Below are 20,916 nucleotides of genomic sequence, written 5' to 3'. Positions count from 1 at the left end.
CCAGTAAGTGTGCTGGAACGTTGTGTTAAAGGGTAATGCAAGACCCTCTTCAAGGCACACTGAGATGCTCTGGCATACAGGGTGACACAGCAGAAGTTCAGCAGGATTAGCCACTATTAAGCTACGTATATATTCACAAAATAAGAAAAGAAATGCCTTCCCAGAAGAATATGCCCATCCCAACTTCAGTGCCCACAGCAGAGACAGCTTTACCCTTTACCGTTTGCCTTAGTGCCTTAGGCTTAGGCTAATATTTTTGCCAACACCAGGAGCATTGCAATATTGGGTTCCTGACATGAGCCCAGAGAATTAAAGGACTCCTGAAGCCCAGACCAGCTGGATCTCACCTTGCAGGAACAAACAGAGCATCTGTCCTCTCTCAGGGTCCACACCTGCCCGTTCCGCTTGAAGCCTCCTTCGTGGGGACAGTCTCCAGTGCAAGATGGCCCGGACGGACAAAGGCAATCAAACCCTCCTGCCAGGTTCACACAGGCTGAATCATTCCAACAGGTGTGAGTCTTCAAGGCACACTCATCAATATCTGCAAAACAGCAGATTTATAAAGCTTTGGACACTTTTCTCACGTGGCAAGTTTTATTTCTGCATTAAGTAATCGTTGCTAATCTGTCTTGCTGGTGGATGAGGGGTTATACCCTTTCATATTTACTTGCCAGACATTAAATACTGATGTTTTTTAGGTTATTCTTCAGCATCTACTTTGATTCCACCAAGAATTCTTAAACTATCTCCATCAGGCTTAATTATAAATGCTGAGTCTGACATACTTGGTGGAACCATATATCAGAGACAAACTCAAACCTTCAGACAAGAGTATATACTGATTTCCCAGTGACTGGTAACTACTGGTCATTCAGAGTGACCTTTTGTCAACTAGGCCACTCTCTCTTCTGGATTTTACATCAAAATAGAGGTGCACTACTCTTGATAAGTTCCCAGCATGAGCAACATTTCCCATAATAAAAGCAGTCAGTTGCATCCTTTTCCCATTGCTAGAAGTATAAGTGAATTGGGGGGAGCAGGGAGAAAAAAAAAAAAGAAATCAGATGCGCCTGATACAGAAAAAAAGTCTTAAAGCTACGCAGTATGATTTTGCAATGACACAAAGAATAGGTGACAAGATAAAATCATTATACACTAGAAAAAGAGAATTACAGTATCCCATTAAAACTGCTCTTGGAGGGTAAAATATAATTATGCAACATGAATTTATCTGGGGAGTTCATGCAGTGAATCCAAATAGTTACTGTAAAACTTAAAACATTCTTAAAGATATCCCATTTTCCTTTCAATAGACTTTGACTTGTGGTTTTTGTTGAAAACAAAGGTATAAATGAAGCATTCACTCTGCCTTTGGTGGTTTCACCAAGCATCATCAATATTGTCTTCCCCATCACATTAAGAGCTCCTTGAATATAATCTATATAGGATGCAGAAGAATCACAGTACAGATTAGAAGGGTAGCTTTCACAGTTCAAAACTAAAAGGATTTCACAGATGAATATAAAGCCATATTGCCTACAGAGTTGCATTTAATTGCTTTACTTATGACACTGAAATCTAATTCTGTTTCCATGTAATTTAACAGATTTATGGAAAGCCAGATGTTAGCAATTATAGAAACTAACATTATTCATGTTCTCAGTAGTACAGACCTGTTCACATTGCACAAAGCCAACTTAATCTCTTATACATATGTAAAAGGGAAGAACACCCTATTTATGTCCTGCTACCACTGTTCTCCGTTTAGCACACATAAAAAGGATGTCCCCATTAAGAGCAGCCCAAATTGGTAAATGGAAGATTCTTGACAAAAAAGCCAATCAACCAAAGCATGAACATAAATTCCTAATTGCTACTCAGTTTGCTCATTTTTTTCGTTCTTTATGCAAATGATGGTTTCTTATTATTTTATGGCATTTATTATTTAAAAGTTTTAGTCATTGATCAGATAGAAAAGGTTGGACTCTGCACTCATTTTCAGCTGAACTTTTAATAGAACTAATTTTCTGAGAACATCCCTTTGGCAGTCTTTCTTCTTGTCACTGACTGCATTTCTTAAAGTCAGAACAAACAGCCAACGTTCTCAGAAAATTGAGGATAAAAAGCTCTAAGTGTAACATGTTTTGCCCCTGTCACTCCTTCAGCCTCAAACCAGACTGAGGGGTGGGGAAGGAAAAAACCCAGAGAAATGCTCCCACATTGTCAGCTCACAGTTAGCTTAAGAAAATATTTCAGTTTAATGGAGTTCAAATGGACTTGCTCATATCAATGCAAGTTCAGCATGTACGTGGCTATGCAAAGCACAGAAGAAAATGCTCATTTTTAATGTGAAATTTCTCTTAGCAAGTAGAATCAATGTGTCTATTTAGGTGTTGAAAAATCAGTCTGGCTTAAAAATTATGAACATGTCCAAAACAACTGGACTTTATTACAAGACTTTTGCATATGGATTATTTTTTTATTATTTAAGTCCTTGCTTGGCTCAAATTCCCCACACTCCCCTCAGGTTTCGTTTGCTTTCCCACATCTGCTCTCAGAAGATGAGGGCTCAAAACGGGAACATTTAATGACAGGCAAGGCAAAACCTGTACATAAATCTCATTTCCCATTATAACAACACAAAGTAGGAAGGAAATAAATTATTAATTTATAGATCAAGTAACTTAAAAGAACACTGGAAATAGCAAGGAGAGTCCATATTCTTTCCCCACATATATAGGACCAAAAAAAGGTCTGTTTTTACGTTTATGGGGATTAGTTCTTTCTTGTATCCTGTCAACCTGTGAAAACAATCTCATTTTCACACCTGGAATGGGACTTTGCAATCTTATTCATTCTGTTGAAATTTTCTGTGGCATAAACTACTAATTAACACAAGTAAAAGTGGCAGAACTTCACTTCCCCCCTCCACACAGTTCCTTTCCAAGGAAAAGTGTGGCTACAGTTGAAACAACCATATTGACCAGAAACTTGCTCACACTGCAAAGCCTTACGCTATTTGCTATCAACAAAGTATAGCCAACAGCAAAGGGATTGCTGCCAGGACACGCCAATTATCATATCACTGATTAAGATCCTCACCCTTCAAACACTCCAGTCTGTGCCTCTATAAACAAACATACAGCCATAAGTACCTGATCATACATGTTTTTTAGCCACCAGTCACATTTCGTGGGTGAGAAAAGAAAGAAAACAGACCACCCAAGACGTGCTCGTTTCCAAAATACTCTCAAAGTGCAGAGAGAGCTTGGTAATGCGGGCAGACAAGAAAACAGAATCAAAATGGAAGCAAATAATCCCTTGAGATGCAATTTTCTTTTCCATCCTTTTTGGCTGTAATGAGAAGTAATTTGCCTCAGATATTATGAGAGGTCCCATGGCCACTGCACTTGAATAGGGCAGAAGACAAGCATGACTGTACATATCAACACAAGTTCATTAACTCGGTTTCACTGAAATTTTAAACCAATCCCTTGCTACTTCATTTCTTAGTTTTCAAGGCTATTCAGGTTTTAATGGTAAAACTTTTCCATAGCACCTTAATAAATTTTGTGCAAGCAAGCCATGCAGTGTGGTGCTCTGTATTATCATGATAAGCTGATGCAGAAGAAAGAACCCTACTAATGTGCTAATTTTAACTGTTATGGTACATTAAACCATTACAGTATATTGTTAACGTGAAAAATGTATGCTGGGCTCCCAAACCAATGTATGTACAAGTTAGCTAAACACTGTTTTGACAAATCATTTTTCACAGGCAACTTGTCACTTAATGATTTTTGCCTCCTATCTAAATCAAAGTTATTTGGAGTCACCTTTGAAAAAAATATCACTAAACAGATTCATTCTTAGTTAGAAAATATTTTATGATAGTACATTTATTCTATAGAGACATAACAGTCTATTAAGGAACACTGCACAGTAAATTAGATTCTGAATATAGGATTTACAAAAGCTTTCTAAAAATGTAAAAATGACTGAACACAATTACCTTGTAGACATGTAACACAACTTTCTGTCAGAATACAAGAATCAGAATTTACTAAGTGGAAAGTAAGAAAGATAATCTTTAATTTACAGCATAAAATTCACTGACACAGACTCCGATATTATCAGCTTTAAGAAATTCTATGAGCAGAAGAGAAGAAAGTTGTAAACCAGCAGGTTCTAGAGTTGGTCCTGGATACTCCATACTGTAAACAAACCTTTCTGCCTATGTATCATTTCTCTAACAATGGGTAGGAAAGCAATTCTCAGGCATATAGGAAGATTTTCAAAGATTTTCAAGGTCTAGCTTTTTGTGCGATACAGAAAGGGGCAAAATAAACAAAGAACAAACTTCCTTTTCTTTTACTTTCTAATCTAGGTAAGAGGCAACACTGCAGCATACTATGAAATATATGAAAGCTTCAGGAATTGATTTAAAACCCATTCAGATTTGACCCTCAAGCACTGCTGCACCCAGCTTTTGTAGGAGACTAATACCTGTGCAGTTTTCTTTCACAAGCTCTTGAGTCCTACCTTTTCCCAGCTCTCATTTCCCCTACAACAGCTCCTCTAACCCAAGAAAGAAAAAACAAACAACACTGACAGGGACTGCTGCCTTGGTTGTTTTTCCTTCTGTGCTTGCAAGTCCCAATGTCAAGACCCAGAAAGACAAATCACCATGTAAAAAAATGGAATCAGTAAATCTGCACTCCAGGGTCTGAACAGCTCTCTACAGACCGGAAGCCTCTGAGAGATGGAGATTCAAAAGTATAATTTGCTTTGCCTTTTTTTCCTGCTGTAGAAAGGAGTATGCTTTGTGGGACACTATTAACTTCCCAGAATACAGCATTTCTTTGCCAGTTTTTCCCTTCTTTTGGTTCTGATAACATGTACAGATCATTCTTTGGTTCTGCATGGGCACTTAGCGCAGGCAAAAGACACCACCTGCCAGTCGCTTCTAAATGGTATCAGTAGATAGTAGTAAATACTGTATCACATGACAACTCACACTTCTCTATAAAGTATTATTGTTTGTTTACCTGAGAGTGCAGCAAAATTGTAACAAAATTTAAAAACAAAAACAAAAAAACAAAAACAAACCAACCAACCAACCAAAAAACCACCAAAAAAATAACACCCACAAAACCAAAAAAACAAACCCAACAAAACAACTCTGAAACTGTAGCCTACAGGTTTTAATTGCCAAGCAAACTTCAGTAGCAACTTCGTAGAGCAACTGTCTTTTGTCTGCAAGCAGTATTCTTAATAACACATTGTGAAAGACCAATGCCTCTACTGCAGGAAATTAAATTACATTCACTTAATTTGAGCCTGCTCACCATCACTTCATGAAGCTGACATCTCTGCTAAAAGCTGCCTTTGGCTGATACTTTGAGCAATAAGAGAATTTCCCCAATCTGGAAGTGGCCTGGCTAAGTCACACGGCCTTATTACCCCAGCTCTGGTGCAATATTACGACCTTACCCACCACATCCATCGATTTACACATTCGTCCCTTGCCAGGTGACCAAACTCCACTGTTTTCTCCCACTCAATGAGAATAAAGCTTTTAGAAGCACTGAGGTATCACAACACCTCCCAAATACGTATTATTTTTCTTAATGCTCTGCAAGCACTGCAGAGACATTGCAAGTAATGACTCAGCTCCAAGAGCACCTACAAAATAAATGGAGGGAAAGGGGGTTAACCAATAGGTACCTAAATGCATCCAGCAAAAGCAAGTGGCTGCCTGGGCTTTGGGCAATCTGTCAGAGATGAGTACTGCCTCCCACTGTCTTGTGATTTTCTTTTCTTTATTATTAGTAGTAGTATTTATTGTTATTGCTATTATTTTGTAGGGGAGGGTTTAATCTTCTTTTGCTTATGTTTTCAGCCTATTTATTGTTCTCCAAGTTTGTCCTTCAGGGAGGAAGAAAGAAGAAATGTTTCAAAACACACTGGAAGACAATGGCTCAAATCTACCTCAGGTGCACACTACAAATTCAGTATACAATACAGCAGGAAAAAATGCTGTTGCTAAGTAGATCCTCTTTTTTTCTGAAATAGAACGAAGACATTCACCCTGATAAGTGCTCCACCACGTAAACAACACGTAATGTGATGTTTTAGCTACAATGTATAGTGTTATCTGTTGTTTTAACCAGTTCTTAGTTGCATTTTAAAACAAACATCATGGTTTGGTTTGAAATTTGTCGCTATGGGTTAGCAGAATCTTTCAATTAATTTTTAATTATTTTATTTCATTATACTGGTGAAGCCAACTGGTTCATTCTCTCCCTCACTGGTAACCCCACAGCAGATGGTTCAGAGAAGCTATTTCATTAAAATAAACCCGCTAATTTCACATTCTGTTTACAACCTGCATATGGCAAGATGAGCACCTCACCTCGCAAGCTTCCAGCATGCTGTGCAGGTCAAAATGAGGGCAGTTTGTGTTCATGAAATCCCATCCCTCCAGTCTCCACGGAAAACAGAACATTTGGGGCTTCTTTTTGCAGTGCCTAACCCTTCAACAACCATTCAATCCAAGCAATGCTGACCTTTCCAGCAGCTGAGCCTACCTATGGGTCATTCTCAACCACAGTCTTGTCTGTGTCTGTCTTCTCCTGAGATCAGCTTGACCCTTAGATCTTCTTCATCCCAAATCAGCCACAGAAGGTCAGCCTGATGAGGGACAGGGCTCCCCAGGCAGGTGGTACAGGTAAGCACCAGAAATGCTAAAAATGCCCCTTGTCCCCAACTGCCTCAGGGCTTTCTGAAGGTTATGTCATGTTGATTTCTCATAAAGGAGGTATTTTCAACATTGCTCTGTCCATTACCCCTTTTACAACATTTAAATAAAGGAGAACTCTTAACATCTGAGAATTCGTTTAGAAATACATGGCTTTCATATGGTGTTTTATCTATTAGGTCACAAAGTGCTGTAAAATTTGCCATCTTTTACACAGCTACCCCCATGAAGTTCACTGCTGTGATTTTACGGAGCTCCCCATCAGCTTAGGACAACGTGTAAAAAGCTAATATAGCTGGACAATCTACAAAATATTGCTTTTGAAAATAATTATTGTTCCTCTGCATTTTTAAATCGTGATGCTACCTTATCCCAAGGACTTCCGATAGCCAAAATTTATGAAAGATGGGAATGTTTGTTACAAGTTACAAGTAAATTTATATATTTTTGTTACTTTAACTTTTATTTTAAGTATAGACTTTAAATCTTAGAAAACGCCCTTTGAAGTTATGGCCATGATAAATGAAGTTTACAGCATTAAAAAAAAGTCCTTCACAAAAGGAGGAGAAGAGCTTTTATAGGACATTCATATATATAACTGACTAAAGATGAAGTAACTGAAGTTCCAAAGAAAGGACATAACACTACGAGCAGTTGATCTGTATCTTTACAGAAGTTAAAATGGGATCCTTTCTAAGCAGTTTTAAACTCACCTGATAAAATATCACAGAGAAATTATGTTTAAGGCTTCTGAGAATAGCTACAATTACCATCTCCTCTATGGTTTTATTGCTGCTTACTTGCTGCAGTGGCACACAGTGTCTCACAGCCAGTCGAGGGCACACAGATCACAGAACCAGCGCAAACTAACTCCTCGTGGAGCCTTATCCTTTGCCCTCCCATAAAAACAACTGGAAAACTCCTCTGCACCTTTTAAAAATCCCTCTCTGTTCATGCTTTTGGGGCCTTATTCTGCAAATATGGTGCACAGAGATTCTGATGTTATTTGCGTCATTCAAAAAATGAAGGATGAAGATGGCAAACAATGGAAAACAAGCAAACCAAAGCAACATAGACATACCACAGATATGTTCATCACTGCTGAAATCTGGAATTAGAAAACCACCTCATCCCCTTTTGTGGCCAATTATGCTCCACAGCAAGCCCACTTTCACTGCAGCTTTCATAGCAACTTGTTATGATAAATGAACAAGTGCAGTAAGTCACACTTTGGATCTCGAGCTGCCTCCCTCCTGTGATAACCACTCAAAAACGTGATGCACCATGAACCAGCACCCACCCTGCGTGGCTGGGGATGCTGACAAACACAGACACGCTCGTTTGCACTCGCATTTTAGCCTTAAACACAGTCACTGCTCAGGACAGCAGCTCAATAGTCACTTTGGAACACCATGCAGAAGGAGGTAAAAAAAGGCTCTGCTGATCATTGCTTACCAACACAGGACTCCCCGGAAAGAGAATAGCTTCCATTGTCATGGAAACCGCTTCTGCACTCACAGTGGTACCACCCTGGGAGGTTAACACAGCGTGAATGGTTGTGACACTCAATGATCCCCTCTGCACACTCATCAATATCTGCCTCAGAGAAAAACACAAGCCAGCCAGGAAATTAATTTCCTTCGACACCAATACTGTAGGTTTGTTTTTTTTAAAAAAAAAAAAAAAGTTATTGGTTGTTTTTTTTGTTTTAGTTTTTGTTTTGTTTTGTTGTTTGTTTTTTTTTAAGTTTCCTTTAATATATGGATTAAGGTTTATTACGGTTCCCAACAACAGACACTTAACACACGACTCACATAACAACAATAAAAAATAACAATAATACATCATGTAATCTGTTACAAACAAGACATTCTTTTACACCACAATTTGTTAAAAATGCAAAGCAAACATGCAGATTTTTTGTTCCTTATTTGGTTTTTTTGTTCGTTTGGGTTGTTTTTTTGTTGGCTTTTTGAACTCAGAAGTTACATTTGCCTATGCACTTAAAGCATTGCAGAATAGGTTGCCCACCGAAAAGGCAGTTTCAGCAGTACTCCTGCTTTACAAACTCCGTGTCCCAGGATACCTTGGAAAGAGAAAGCATTTCCTTCGGGATTTGTGTTTCCAGCATTCAGCTGCGATATTGGCAGTTATCTGGCACTTAAGGTGCTCAGAGCACTTGGCAAACACTTGTTAATCTCTTTTGTTTCCGTGATCAAAATAAATACTCAGTTCGTGTGTAACAAACAGAAAAAGCAGTCCTCGTTTCAGCTGCAATAAAACATTTAGCAGGAAAGGAGTGAGGCAAATGACAGCAAGTTTGTAGCAATGGAAAGATACAGCATGATGAACACCGTGCTGAGTGTCAATAAATGTGCTGGTTTCAGAAAGGAGTTTCTCAAATTTCTGTGCCATGTTTAATAGAGACCTCATAATTGCTAGTAACCTTGGCTAATCATGGCTGGCACCTGGTTGCTTCTCCCCTTTGAGCGTTTTTCAGCACATTTTGCAGGGCTGTAATTAAAATTAGCAAATTAATTATATGTTAACCTTGCGGTAATTTAAGAAGCCATTATATTTTCATTCCTCTATTCAGTTCAACTTTTTTTTTTTTTTTGTTCAATTTTGGAGAGTTTTCAGCTGGGTACCTTATCAATTAAAATGAAACTCAAATTATTCCCATATAATTCCCATTTTCACCCACTGAGATTTCTTTTTCCTTGGCACACTTAAAATATGCATAAAATTGTGCGCACCAAACCAAAAAATGTGGGGGAAATAGGTTCAGAAACTGCATTTAGCTCTGCAAGCATCAAAGAAGAAATGTCTCATGATCCTGACGCTAGACTGAGTTAAGGTTATTAACTAACCCCAGAGTGTAGCTTTTACAAAATACACACACCAATATGGTTTCATGGACTGCACTGGTGTCGTGTCAATGCACATGGAAATGGATTTGAAGTATCCTTCAATACAATCCCATTTTCTTATTTTGTAGAAGCAATACCATAGAAAAGTTTGATTTTTCCTCATTTCAGTAACAATATTTATTCTTGTGGAAATATGGCTGAGAAACCTTAAAAAAAATGCTGTTTTCCAAGATTTGTGTCCAGCATGAACCACTCTAGCATGAACCAAGGTGTCTACATAACAGGGTTATAAATGCTATTTATTTCTAGCTTTATTCTGCTCCTATCTAACAATGAAGTCAATTTTTTAATGCTTTAAAATCTGTCACTGCTGCCACCTTCTCTGTACTTTTTATTTTGTGGGAGCTAATTTTAGTGTTAAAACACTGCACAAATCTACCTGTCCATCAGCGGTGAGTGGTGCTTGCAAACTCAGACACTTTCAATTCATTACAGCAAATGGAATTTATAACCATGATCTTTTCACATGTCATGGCTGATGAAACAAGTTTAATCCTATTTGAAAAGTGAATGACTTTGCCATTGCAGGTCAACTGCAAATGAATCCTCTTTGCTTTCCTTTCTTCCCCAGTGTTGAATTGGAGAATGTTCCTGTTTAAAGACTGCTTCCTGGGGTCAATCCTGTACTGGACCTCTATCCATTCAATTTTACATTTTTAATTTACAAAATCAAGAGTGTTCGTAAACTTCGTCCCTAAACTTAAACCCTTTCAAAAGTATATGATTTAGGTTTATGGTAGAGGATACCAATTGACCAGTAGGTAAGTTTTCAGAAAGCCTGTCTGCCAGGGTACTAAAACTAAGCAGCAGCTTACTCAGTGGAAGAAGAGCAGCTAGGTTATGTCTCTAGATTATGTCAGAAAAGTAAAATAATTCATAGAACTGTTTCAAGACTAGATGATTTTACTGTGGCAGTACCATAACTGTTACAGCTTTTGCTCTCTGATGTGTAGGGAGACACTAACCAATTTCTTCAACCAGCAGAGCTAGGAAAAAAAGACTCATTTTCAGTTTTACGGGTTCTTCCTTTACTTACTTGACCTCCTTCAACCAGTGGAGTTATGCCAGCATTGGCCTGCCCATGCTGGAGGCAGCAGGCAAAGCATAAGGAGAAGCTTTGTGGGCTGTTTTGGGAAAATGTCATGACAGACACTGTTGATGCAGAAGCAACTCATGAAAAACCCTTCAAGCTCTGTCCCCTCTCTATCCACTACCTCTCCTCTTCAGGTCAAGCTCAGCCCTCTTCCTATTCTCATGCTGGAGACAGGCTGGGTGGATGGGGCAGGGAGAAGAATGGGGAAGCAACTCTCCCTCTGCTTCTGCAGCGCCTTAGGATTCCTTTGGCAACACACCATTAGCAGCACCATGTGATACAAAATGCACAACGAGGGGTATAAACAAGGAAAACCATTACCGGCTTCTCCATTTATCCAACGCATTACTGCTCCTTAAAATGATGTACATAAACACTAAAAGAGGAGGAAATATTATGATGAGGTCTGTAAGCTTCTCCTGTGATCCTGGGTGTTATTTGTAGCACATACACAAACACAGCTCTGCAGGTATAGGAAAATATTGTGGATGTTTTAGAAATTCAGATTAAAGATGCTCAGAATACCAAGAGGAAAATGCAAATAACAGCTTTATAAAACGGTATGTCATACACCATGACACTACTTAGTTAACTTAATATGTAACTTCCATCTGGACATACTCTGGCATTTGAAACAGTTTTTTTTGAGGATTTCTTCTGCATAGGAGGATGTTTCTATACATAACAGCCAGTTCAGGGAATTAGAATCAATTCACTTCTCTTCATCTTTGCTTTTCCATCTTTAGATCCTAGCACTATATTTGCATACTTGCCTCAGGACAAAAGTCCTTCTATCCAAGTCTGGTTTGGGGTTTTGCTATGGAATTTGAGCCACATATGCACTAATTTTGAGGGGTTTAGCATGTACCAGAGTGTGCTATATGTATAATTTTCTTCAAAAAGTTAAGCTGAAGTGAAAGTGTATACTTCTGACCTGTGAGTAAGAACAGTACAAAAAGCAGAATCATTCTTCAAAGAAGCATATTAAAACCTGTACAGAAATTCTGTAACATGGCACAGGCCAGAAGAAACAATTGCTGGGCATCTTTTGGCTGTGTTCCCATGCTCCTGGTCTTGCCTGCCCTTGATGCACCTGGCAGCAGGGTGAGCACATGGCCCTCAGGGCTCCAGGCTCTGCCTTCTCACAGCATCCTGCCATGGAGGGAAGAGCCTGGGTCTTTCCATGCACACCTACACCTTGTTGTCCCATGGGACTATGCCGTGCTCACAGAAGTCAGTGAAAACACACTCGCCAGCTCACAACTTCGTGTGGGCTTTCTCTGTGTCTGTGTTAATAGCTAGGTAGTCTTAAAATGAATGCTTATGAGAAACTGCCAATTTACTATTTCCTTGGGAACTGAAAATTTTCATAACCTTAATTTGCCTCTGCAGTATTTAGCTAAATATCTGCATTACCTTCACATTAAGTGTGGTATTTTTCATTTCTAGCTCTAATTCAACTTAAGACATGGCTGCTTTTACTACCATGGAAGTGTTTTTGTAGATTTTTCATTCAAGCCTTCTTACAAAGTCCATGTAAAAGGAGATTTCTTACAGACTGTCCCGTTGCCTGCTTTTACCCCACTCAGTCACTTAACTGCCATTAGTAGAGAATTGTTAATGGATCTGGCAACACTCCACTACAGTGGCTTTGCAAACGCTCAAAAATGGCACATTTTTGTATTGTAGCAAAAAGGTATCAGGTGGTCATGTATAAGCCCTTGCAGGATGTTAATCCTGCCCTTTAAGGACAAGTCTGTAATTTTTACTTTTAGCATCCCAGCTTCTTGCATTATTCATAAGGGTATTTATGCAGAGAAGATAAATAGGATAATTTGACTCAAAATAAAACACAATGGCTTCAGAACCCTGTGAAAAAGTAAAATTAAAATAATTCAATCTTTTCTAATGCCTCATCACATTTAAGTCACTGTGTGATAATACTGAAAAGAAAACTGTTCAGTGTCATGTCACAGCTAGCAATCTACAGTTTCAATGAGACAGAAGAGCTGTATTATAAAAGTGTCTGCTCATCAAACCCTTACTGAATTCTTTTTCATGTAAAAAAATACATGATCCTTATCTTTAGCTCTCCGTTGACCAGGAGACCCTTAAGCAGGAAAAGTGTGTGCTAACAAGAAAGGATCACACAGGTCTCAAGCTTCCTGAATTAAAATTGTACCCTGACAGTTAAGTCCATTACTTCCAGAGCACTACAACTTTGTTTTCCATATTACAGTATTTTTCTTCAACATAAAAACACCAGAAAAATGCACCCAGCCAACCGAGGCATAAGTTATATGTAAAATACAGCCTCTTCTCATCTCCTACTCTTGCCTGAGCCACTCCACAAGAGAGAGAGAGCACGAAAGGGATGTCACTGACAGCACTATGCAAACAGTGTCCCTGCTGCAAAGGATTCATTCGACTACTTCAAATAAACCCTGAAAGCAAAGAGAACTACTTTGGATGAGAACATGAGATGAAAAAAATCTTTCTCTCTAAAAAAAACCCACAAACCAACAAACCCTCCCAATCTGCCTACCTCTATAGTTTTACATAAACTTACGTAAGGTTTTTTTTATTCTTCATTATTAACCCTTACATTGGCTATATTACTAAATCTCTGTATTAGCTCTGACAGTTCACTATGAGAAGGGCCTGCCTTTTTTTTTTTTTCAACATATGCTATACAAAGCAGAAACACATTGTCAGCAGCCACCCTTAAAGTCTGCTGGATTCTCCCAGTGCCAAGAGAAGAGGCTACAAGGCTGACCTTGTCACGGGTTTGAAACCCAGCATGCCTGGAATCCCAAGGGTACAGCTTCGGTACAGCAATTTAGCTGTTAAACAAATGGTAACTTAAAGAACACAGATAACTCTGTAATTAAGTCACATTTGAATAACGACTCATGGCTCTTGCTCAACCTCATGGGGCCAGTTCATTCTTATGGCAACAGAGATACTAAAAGCCAGAAAGGACAGAAAGACATCTGTCTGAGAACTATCTATTGATATTTTAAATCGTCGATTTTTTGTTCCACAATTTTAAGTATCTCAGGTGATAAGGATCCCCCCCCACCCCTCCTCTGCCTGAAGCCAGCAGCAGGCATTGGAAGAGCTGCTTAGGACATTTTTCTTTGACATTTAGCCTCTGTTTTAATTACATTCATTTTAATTCATTAGGAGATTTTGGGCAAACAATCAGCACCAAATAATATATTCCTCTCTCCTCAGGAGTCATGGCTGTTTTCATAGACTGATTTTAATTGCATTATATTTATATTGGCCTTTGCAGTTCCTTCTCAGGCAGGAATAGTTTTGGCTGTATAAATGGTACAGGCTTTGGGTCCATTTTTCTATTTTGAGGACACAGCAGTAAACCATAAAACTTTAAATTTGTTAAGATAGTGAATACAACTCACGTTCATGAATAATCAAACCCACGCAACAGTTTAATAGTACTAAATGGCTTTTGGGGATGAAAGGTGTGCCCACCTCCCATTATAATTAAAGAACAGCTGTAATATGCTTTATTGTGTAATTCTGGACTGGTATCAAGATTTTTAATCATCTGAAACCCATGTGCGAATTTAGAATGATGACTTTAACAAGAATAAATGGAATTAAATTGATATCAGGATAATAACCCAGACTAGTTGCACCAGCAATTTTTGAGATTAATTTTTTTAATATACAACATCTAATTTACCGAAATTCATTTTACTATCTTATAAATTTATACACAGTCCAAGACGATGTCTTTATCACTTTAGTGCATGTCTCTCTCACACCCTCATATTTGCATGCTAAATATGCAGCACACTTAGAGTGTGCAACCGAAAGGTCCTGAATGGTTCAAATAAACGTCACTTCACAGCAGTGGAGCTGCAACAAGAATTTTTTCTTCTCATATTTAAAGACTACTGGGTGATGTAGGACATAAAAATCAGAGCCAGATCACTCCTTAGAAAGCCTGGCAGGGTGAAGAACTATCTCAAATTTAGTATTGCATTTGGGTTTCCATTGCAAAGAGGATTTTAATTATCACTCCACAAGCCAGAAACAAACAGATTGACTTCACAACTAGTAGGTTAAGTTTCAAACTGAGGAAGAGACCTTCTGTCAAAGTTGAGGCCTATGGTCAACATGTCTCTCAAATCACATTACCCTGATAATAGCAGGGCTACTAGCTCAGTGTTTTTGTATTTCAGCTCTTCCCATGTCCAGCTGGACTAATGACGCAGAACTTCAGGACAGATGTTTAGCCCACTAGCACCTTGTACGTCCTATATCCCACAATTCTCCAGGAATGCCCTTTCTTACTCTTTTTGACATTATGCTCTTCCTAAATGTACTAGAGCACTTTGTCAGGACCACGAATTTGTAATTATTCTACCTATTTAGGTAGGAATAGTGTGTGGTCTCTGTGCTAAGGTTACCCATGTAAATCAATCCAGTAGAATTTCTGCAGAGAAACTCAACTGCAGACCACAAGTAAATCACTGAGCACTATTTAATTTAGCACTATATAATTTAGATCATATATATTATTATATATTTATTTTTATTGGTAGCATAGAGGGATATCATGTGCAATTTACAGGTGACATAAATAAGGCAAAGAGAGATACAGAGAACTTTCCAAAGTTGTCCAAAGCCAAATGGTGAGAAACTTCTCAATTTTGTAATTGCATTCCCCTGTCCTATCACTGTCTCCATTCTCTATTCCTTAGAAAAATGTTCTCAAATAACCAAGTAGAGGCAAGGCCAACCTTCACTCCCCTCATGACTCATGAACAAAGGCTTTATTTTTTAAGAATGTTCACTATCTTCATCCCTGACTGCTAATTCAATTAAACTGTGATACTGGAGTTGTATCTACATATATTATATAAAAGCAGCTATTCAGAATATTAGATAAGCATAGTAGAATAAAACAAGAGAAGAAGATCAACAGGAGAGGTCTGTTGTGTTGATACACTGTAATCAATGGAGCCCTCAGCACACAGAGGTATTCTTCTACACAGATAGGATTATATAGATTTTTTAAAAAGAAGTTCAAACCCATTCCTAAAGTACAGTATTTTTATGCACAAAGCTGCTTTAAGCCTATTCAAAGCATAAATTCTGTAAATTCAGGCTCATTGAATTTACAATGACTGGTAAGACCATACTAAAAACACACTACAGATTGCAGAATTACATTTCAGAAAATCTGCATGGCAAAATACATTAAATACCTCATAAGAAGGCTAACACGTCAATGAGAATAAAAAGTATTTTTGGCAAATGATTTTGACGTCCTGCAACTAAAGAGTTGCACATTCTTTGCCAAGAGCACAAAATTTAAGAAGAGTTACATACAGGGGATACACGTTAAAGCAAAACAGCTGAGGTGTGCCAACAAGCTGGAAAGCAACTTGGCACAAAAGGAGCTGGGGGTATGGGTGGACACCGAGTTGAACTTGAACCAGAAAGATGACTTTGCTGCAAAGAGGGTGAATGGTGTCTTCAGCTGTGTTAGATAAAGTAGTGCCAGGTTGAGGGAGGTGATCCTTCCCCTTTGCTCAGTGCTGGTGAGGCCACAGCTGAAGTGCTGGATCCAGTTCTGACCTCCCCAGCACGAGAGACAGATGGAACAACTGGAGAGAGACTAGCCATGGGCCACGAGGATTGGTAAGGGACTGGCAGGATGAAAGGCTGAGACAGCTGGGACTGTTTAAACTAGAGAGGGGAAAAGGCTCAGGGGCATCTTGCTGATGCATATTAATACCCAAAGGGGGGGTGCAAAGAGGATGGAGCCAGGCTCCTCTCCATGGTTCACAGTGACCAGAGGCCATGGGCACAAACTGAAACACAGGAGGGTTCATCTGAACATCAGGAAACATATTTTTACTGTAAGAGTGACTGAGAACTAGCACAGGTTGCCCAGAGAAGTTGTGGAGTCTCCATCCTTGGAGATATTTACAATCTGTCTGGACGTGGTCCTGGGCAACTGGCTCCAGGTGGCCTTCACTGAGCCATGGGGTTGGACAAGGTGACTCCCAGAGGTCCCTTCCAACCTCAACCATTCTGTCATTCTCTGATTCTGCCCCAGAAGGAACTCTCACTTGAATGAAAACTGATGAACTGCACAGGATGCTGCAAATTGGTTCATCAGAGCTACAAGAGATGAATGAAACCTCTTATAAAAGAGGACACTGACAAACAGCATTCTCTACCCAACTTACCAGCTGTGCAATCCAGTGCATTGCACAAAAGGAATCATTCAGGTGACACTGGCTCTATGTATAAAAGCTTCATCGATGAGCCTTAACATTATTATTCAATGCTATCAGACTTCATGCACAATCTTCAGGTGCAATGCCTAACCAATATATTACTCTATGTGGCACTTGAAATGCTAAAGTTCAACATCAAGGAGTGATAGAAATAGCCTATTATCTTATCTAGAACATCCTGTGACAGAGAATAAGTGCTCCTTTCCATACATTCTTCCATGATTTGCCTGAACCAAATTTAAAATGACTCACATGATGAGTCCTCCCCCACTTCATTGGGAAGATTATATTGCAGCCCAATACTCCACAATGTTAGGAAGTTCTTTTGATTAGTTTGAGCTCTTTCATAATCGAGTATGACAAAATAGCACTTGTCAAAACAATTTCACTGCTAACAGGAGGTGGCAGCTGATGAGAAAACGATAAAGAGCACATTTTCTTCACTGTGGCTGGGGGGGGCTGAGTGTCACTCATTCTCCTTAAAATCCCCACGTATACCACTGTGCCAAAGGGCACAAGAAGCAAATCCAAATAGCAGGTTTAGATTATAATAGTGTGCACACCCTATAGCACCCCTGGGAGTTTAATAATAATGAGAAATATTCTCAATTAGTTTTTTTTTAAATCTTGAAATGATTAACAGGTTCAGAAAAGCATTTTCATTCATACAGTAATAAACTCTCCCAAGGAAGCAAATCCCTAAACAAGCAGTATAAAAAGAGCTCTTGAAATCGTAAGCAGAATAACGTAAAGCTCTCTGCATCCTTAATTAGGGATGAAAAAGGTTCAGGAAGGGCTGATCAATAAAGTGCAAATGATAAAAAACTAAGTAAGCACAGTTTTGGAGAATGTGTGAACACAGTTTCATAAAAAGATAATATCTGTGGTGGGTCTCCCACACAACACACTGGATTGCAACTGCTCTCATCAAGGGAAGTTCCCCAGGCACCTTGGAATATATAAATGTGTTTCTGACAATAAGAAGGGTACACAAAAAGACCCTACATAATAGGTATCAAATAACAAAAGACTGGAAGGATTGTTTAAGAAGAGAAATTAAGGCTCTTGCATCACTTTGCCTATCTCCTTGTGCTCCTCATACAAGTAAAAGCCATTCTCTATTTTGGTCTGCTTGAACTTTCTCCAGCCCCACCACCTTCCATCTGTTACCCACCCCCTCCTCCAGTGCAGTTAAATTTACCCACGTTCCCAACTCTGTCACACCATGTGCACAGTCATGAAAAGCAGTTTGGTGTCGTGATTTCCCATGCACAATCCACTAAATTTGAGAAACATGAAAAAAAGTGCACTTTCCCAGTTAAACTGGGACAGTGCTGCATTTCATCGCACCAGATAATCAGAGTCAACATGCTGCAAAAAAACCCAAAAAAAATAGTAAAATTCGCTAAACCGACACAATGTGTCCACTGACATGTTCAGAATGAAGGTGAGAAATCACCCCAGCTCACTAGAGATGCTCAACTGTCCGGTGCATCTTCACCAGTCAATGAGCTGAGATACAAAAGGTAATACTGACTGCTTAATGCCTTCTGTTTTTTTCAACACCTCAAATCAGAATTAATTTCAATGTTAAGCCTATTTGTCCTATAGAACACATTTAAAAACTGTAAACATTTATATGTACTTCCGATCGAGCTAGAGAGATTTCCCCTTAAAAGACTCAAGATTCCAAAAATCTTAAAAACCCATCTTAAAGTGAGCTTCCTATTTTACATGCAGTTCTAAGTCTAATTAAAGAGAATAAAGTATACCAGTGTGTATGAAAGCACAGTGTTGCACCTAGTTTCTTCCAGGTGAAAAACTCAGTCATTACTCTTACCTTTCTTTTTAAATACTGCAATGAATGTTTCCAAATAAATAAGAAATGCCTGTTTCCTTAGCATAAAATGTGCCTTTTGAAAGCATATGCTCTCTCTTTCATTTTTTAATTACAGATTGAATTTTTAACTTCACTAAACCATTAGTTGTCACTTTGATCAGACCCCAGTTTTCCCAGCCTGGGTGCTGCTTCAGACATCAATAATTCTAATTAAACCAACTCTGAGATATTACTACATCATTTCTGTAAGCAATTAAAAATGTGCAACTGAAATAAGTAGAAAATCTTAAAAGAAAAGCCATGGGACTCATCAAATGTTAATAACAATAATAATAATAAATACATTGCACTTCTATATCATCCTTCATCCTGTGATCTCAAAATATTTCTTAAGTATTATGTAATATTACAGTATTTTGAAAAAAAATAAAATATAAAAGGCCTTTGTTTATTTTATTATCTGAAAGGAGCTTGACTATTCATGAAGAAGATGCAGTCACCACTGCTTATTGCACAAATAAGACCTCCACTCACTAAAAACACACATTTATCCAAACTGGTTTTGTGTCCCTCATTTCATTGGATTAACTAAGCTTTATTACACAGAAGTTGAATGCAATTGCTTTTCATTAGCATTCCCAAAGTAAAGAGTTCCTCATAATAATTCACTTTACAACCCAAAGACCACAATGTAATTTACTGTCTTCAAATTCACTGACCTATGGAACTGTTCTGCAAAAACATATCTGCAAAAGCTGGCAGGCTTTACTGGACTAGAAGGAACACTTTGTAGTATCTCAAGCAGCTACACGACCTAAATATTGGAGCTTGTGGGTTTTGAGTGGTTGGAAAGGCTCAGTGAATCCAGCTAGATGAGTAAACTCAGGATTAGAAGCAACAGCTCCTTGGGGTTTAACACTGGTGCTACTACTGGCCCTCCCTTTGATCTTTAATAAAAAAATTCTCTGCATTTCTGTTTCTTTGTAAGCAAATATTTTTGATCCTACAAAAACATTTAGTAGCTCTTCATATATACTTCAGATAGTATGTAGATTAAGGAATGAATATGCAGAATGCCATCATTTTACAAAGAGTTTTTAAGTATGGATATATGTATATGCAAAGTCTGTTTCAGAGCTTCATTATCAGTGAAATGAGGTTGATCTGTAGCACACAGGATACCAAAACATCAAGAATCTAAAAAAAAGTGAGCATATCTAAAAAAAAAGCTGACCTTATGCATATTTATGCATTTAGGAGCAAGACTAACTTTGACAGAAAAAGAGAAAAATCGCTGAAAACAGAGCACTTTAGTCCCTTTAGATTTCTTTCCATAATTGTGCTGGATATGGAGCTTTCTTCAAAGACTATGATCTCCATCGTGCACATTAGGTCCAAATCAGAGATTGGGTGACGTGAACTGCTCCAGACAATATGACAGCTGTGACTCACTTCATAAACAAGGACAACAGCAGTGGTGGTTTAGCCATGAACATCAGAGGACATGAGCAAGAAAAAGGAAAGCTGTTCCACAGTAGGAAATACGACCTCAGCTAACAAATGGTAACAGGCAGAGGAAATTATTCTTAGGGCCACATGAAAGCACCTAATATGTTGCTGTCTGTGTCACTGTCTGTAAGATTTAAATCACCTGGGAGTCAGTAAAAAGATGCTTACTGCCTGACAGTGACCTAGGCCAATGGTTGCTCTAAAATACATGAGCACTAAATACCAGTAAAGCACGTGGCATGCCACTGGCAAGGAACTTGGGGCCACCAAACTGGAATATAAAATACCTGGCTTTCCAAACAAGGTTTTCACAGATTGTGAAATACAGAAGAGAAAAGGCAAAATGAGAGATGAGTATTTCATTTGGTTCTTAACATCTGCCAACTTAGAAATCCTACAGACTATCATCTAAATCCATGAAATATGGTAAAAAAAAGATGCATTCCTTACTTACCCTTCAGTTATATAACATACCACCCCAAAATTCACCAGTCATTTAG

The 20,916-nt window shown here is 38.5% G+C and overlaps 1 protein-coding gene across 4 annotated transcripts in view; it reads right to left on the bottom strand.

The window, feature by feature from the left end:
• The window catches only part of NELL1 (neural EGFL like 1), a 282,212-nt gene that overhangs the window by 11,047 nt on the left and 250,249 nt on the right, over positions 1-20,916 (bottom strand). For 2 of the 4 annotated variants that reach the window (XM_017826814.1, XM_017826816.1), the window contains 2 exons: positions 8,216-8,356; positions 348-541 (listed from right to left, as the gene is read on the bottom strand). In XM_017826814.1, coding sequence (XP_017682303.1) covers positions 348-541; positions 8,216-8,356 — 335 coding nt within the window. The remainder of the gene's footprint in view (positions 1-347; positions 542-8,215; positions 8,357-20,916) is intronic. The other 2 variants (XM_017826815.1, XM_017826817.1) reach the window with 2 other exon arrangements.

Source organism: Lepidothrix coronata, unplaced genomic scaffold, assembly GCF_001604755.1.
Source record: "Lepidothrix coronata isolate B3197 unplaced genomic scaffold, Lepidothrix_coronata-1.0 Scaffold130, whole genome shotgun sequence".
NCBI classification, from domain to species: domain Eukaryota; kingdom Metazoa; phylum Chordata; class Aves; order Passeriformes; family Pipridae; genus Lepidothrix; species Lepidothrix coronata.
The sequence above is the reverse complement of the archived record's forward strand: the minus strand, read 5'-3'. Positions and strand labels throughout refer to the sequence as shown.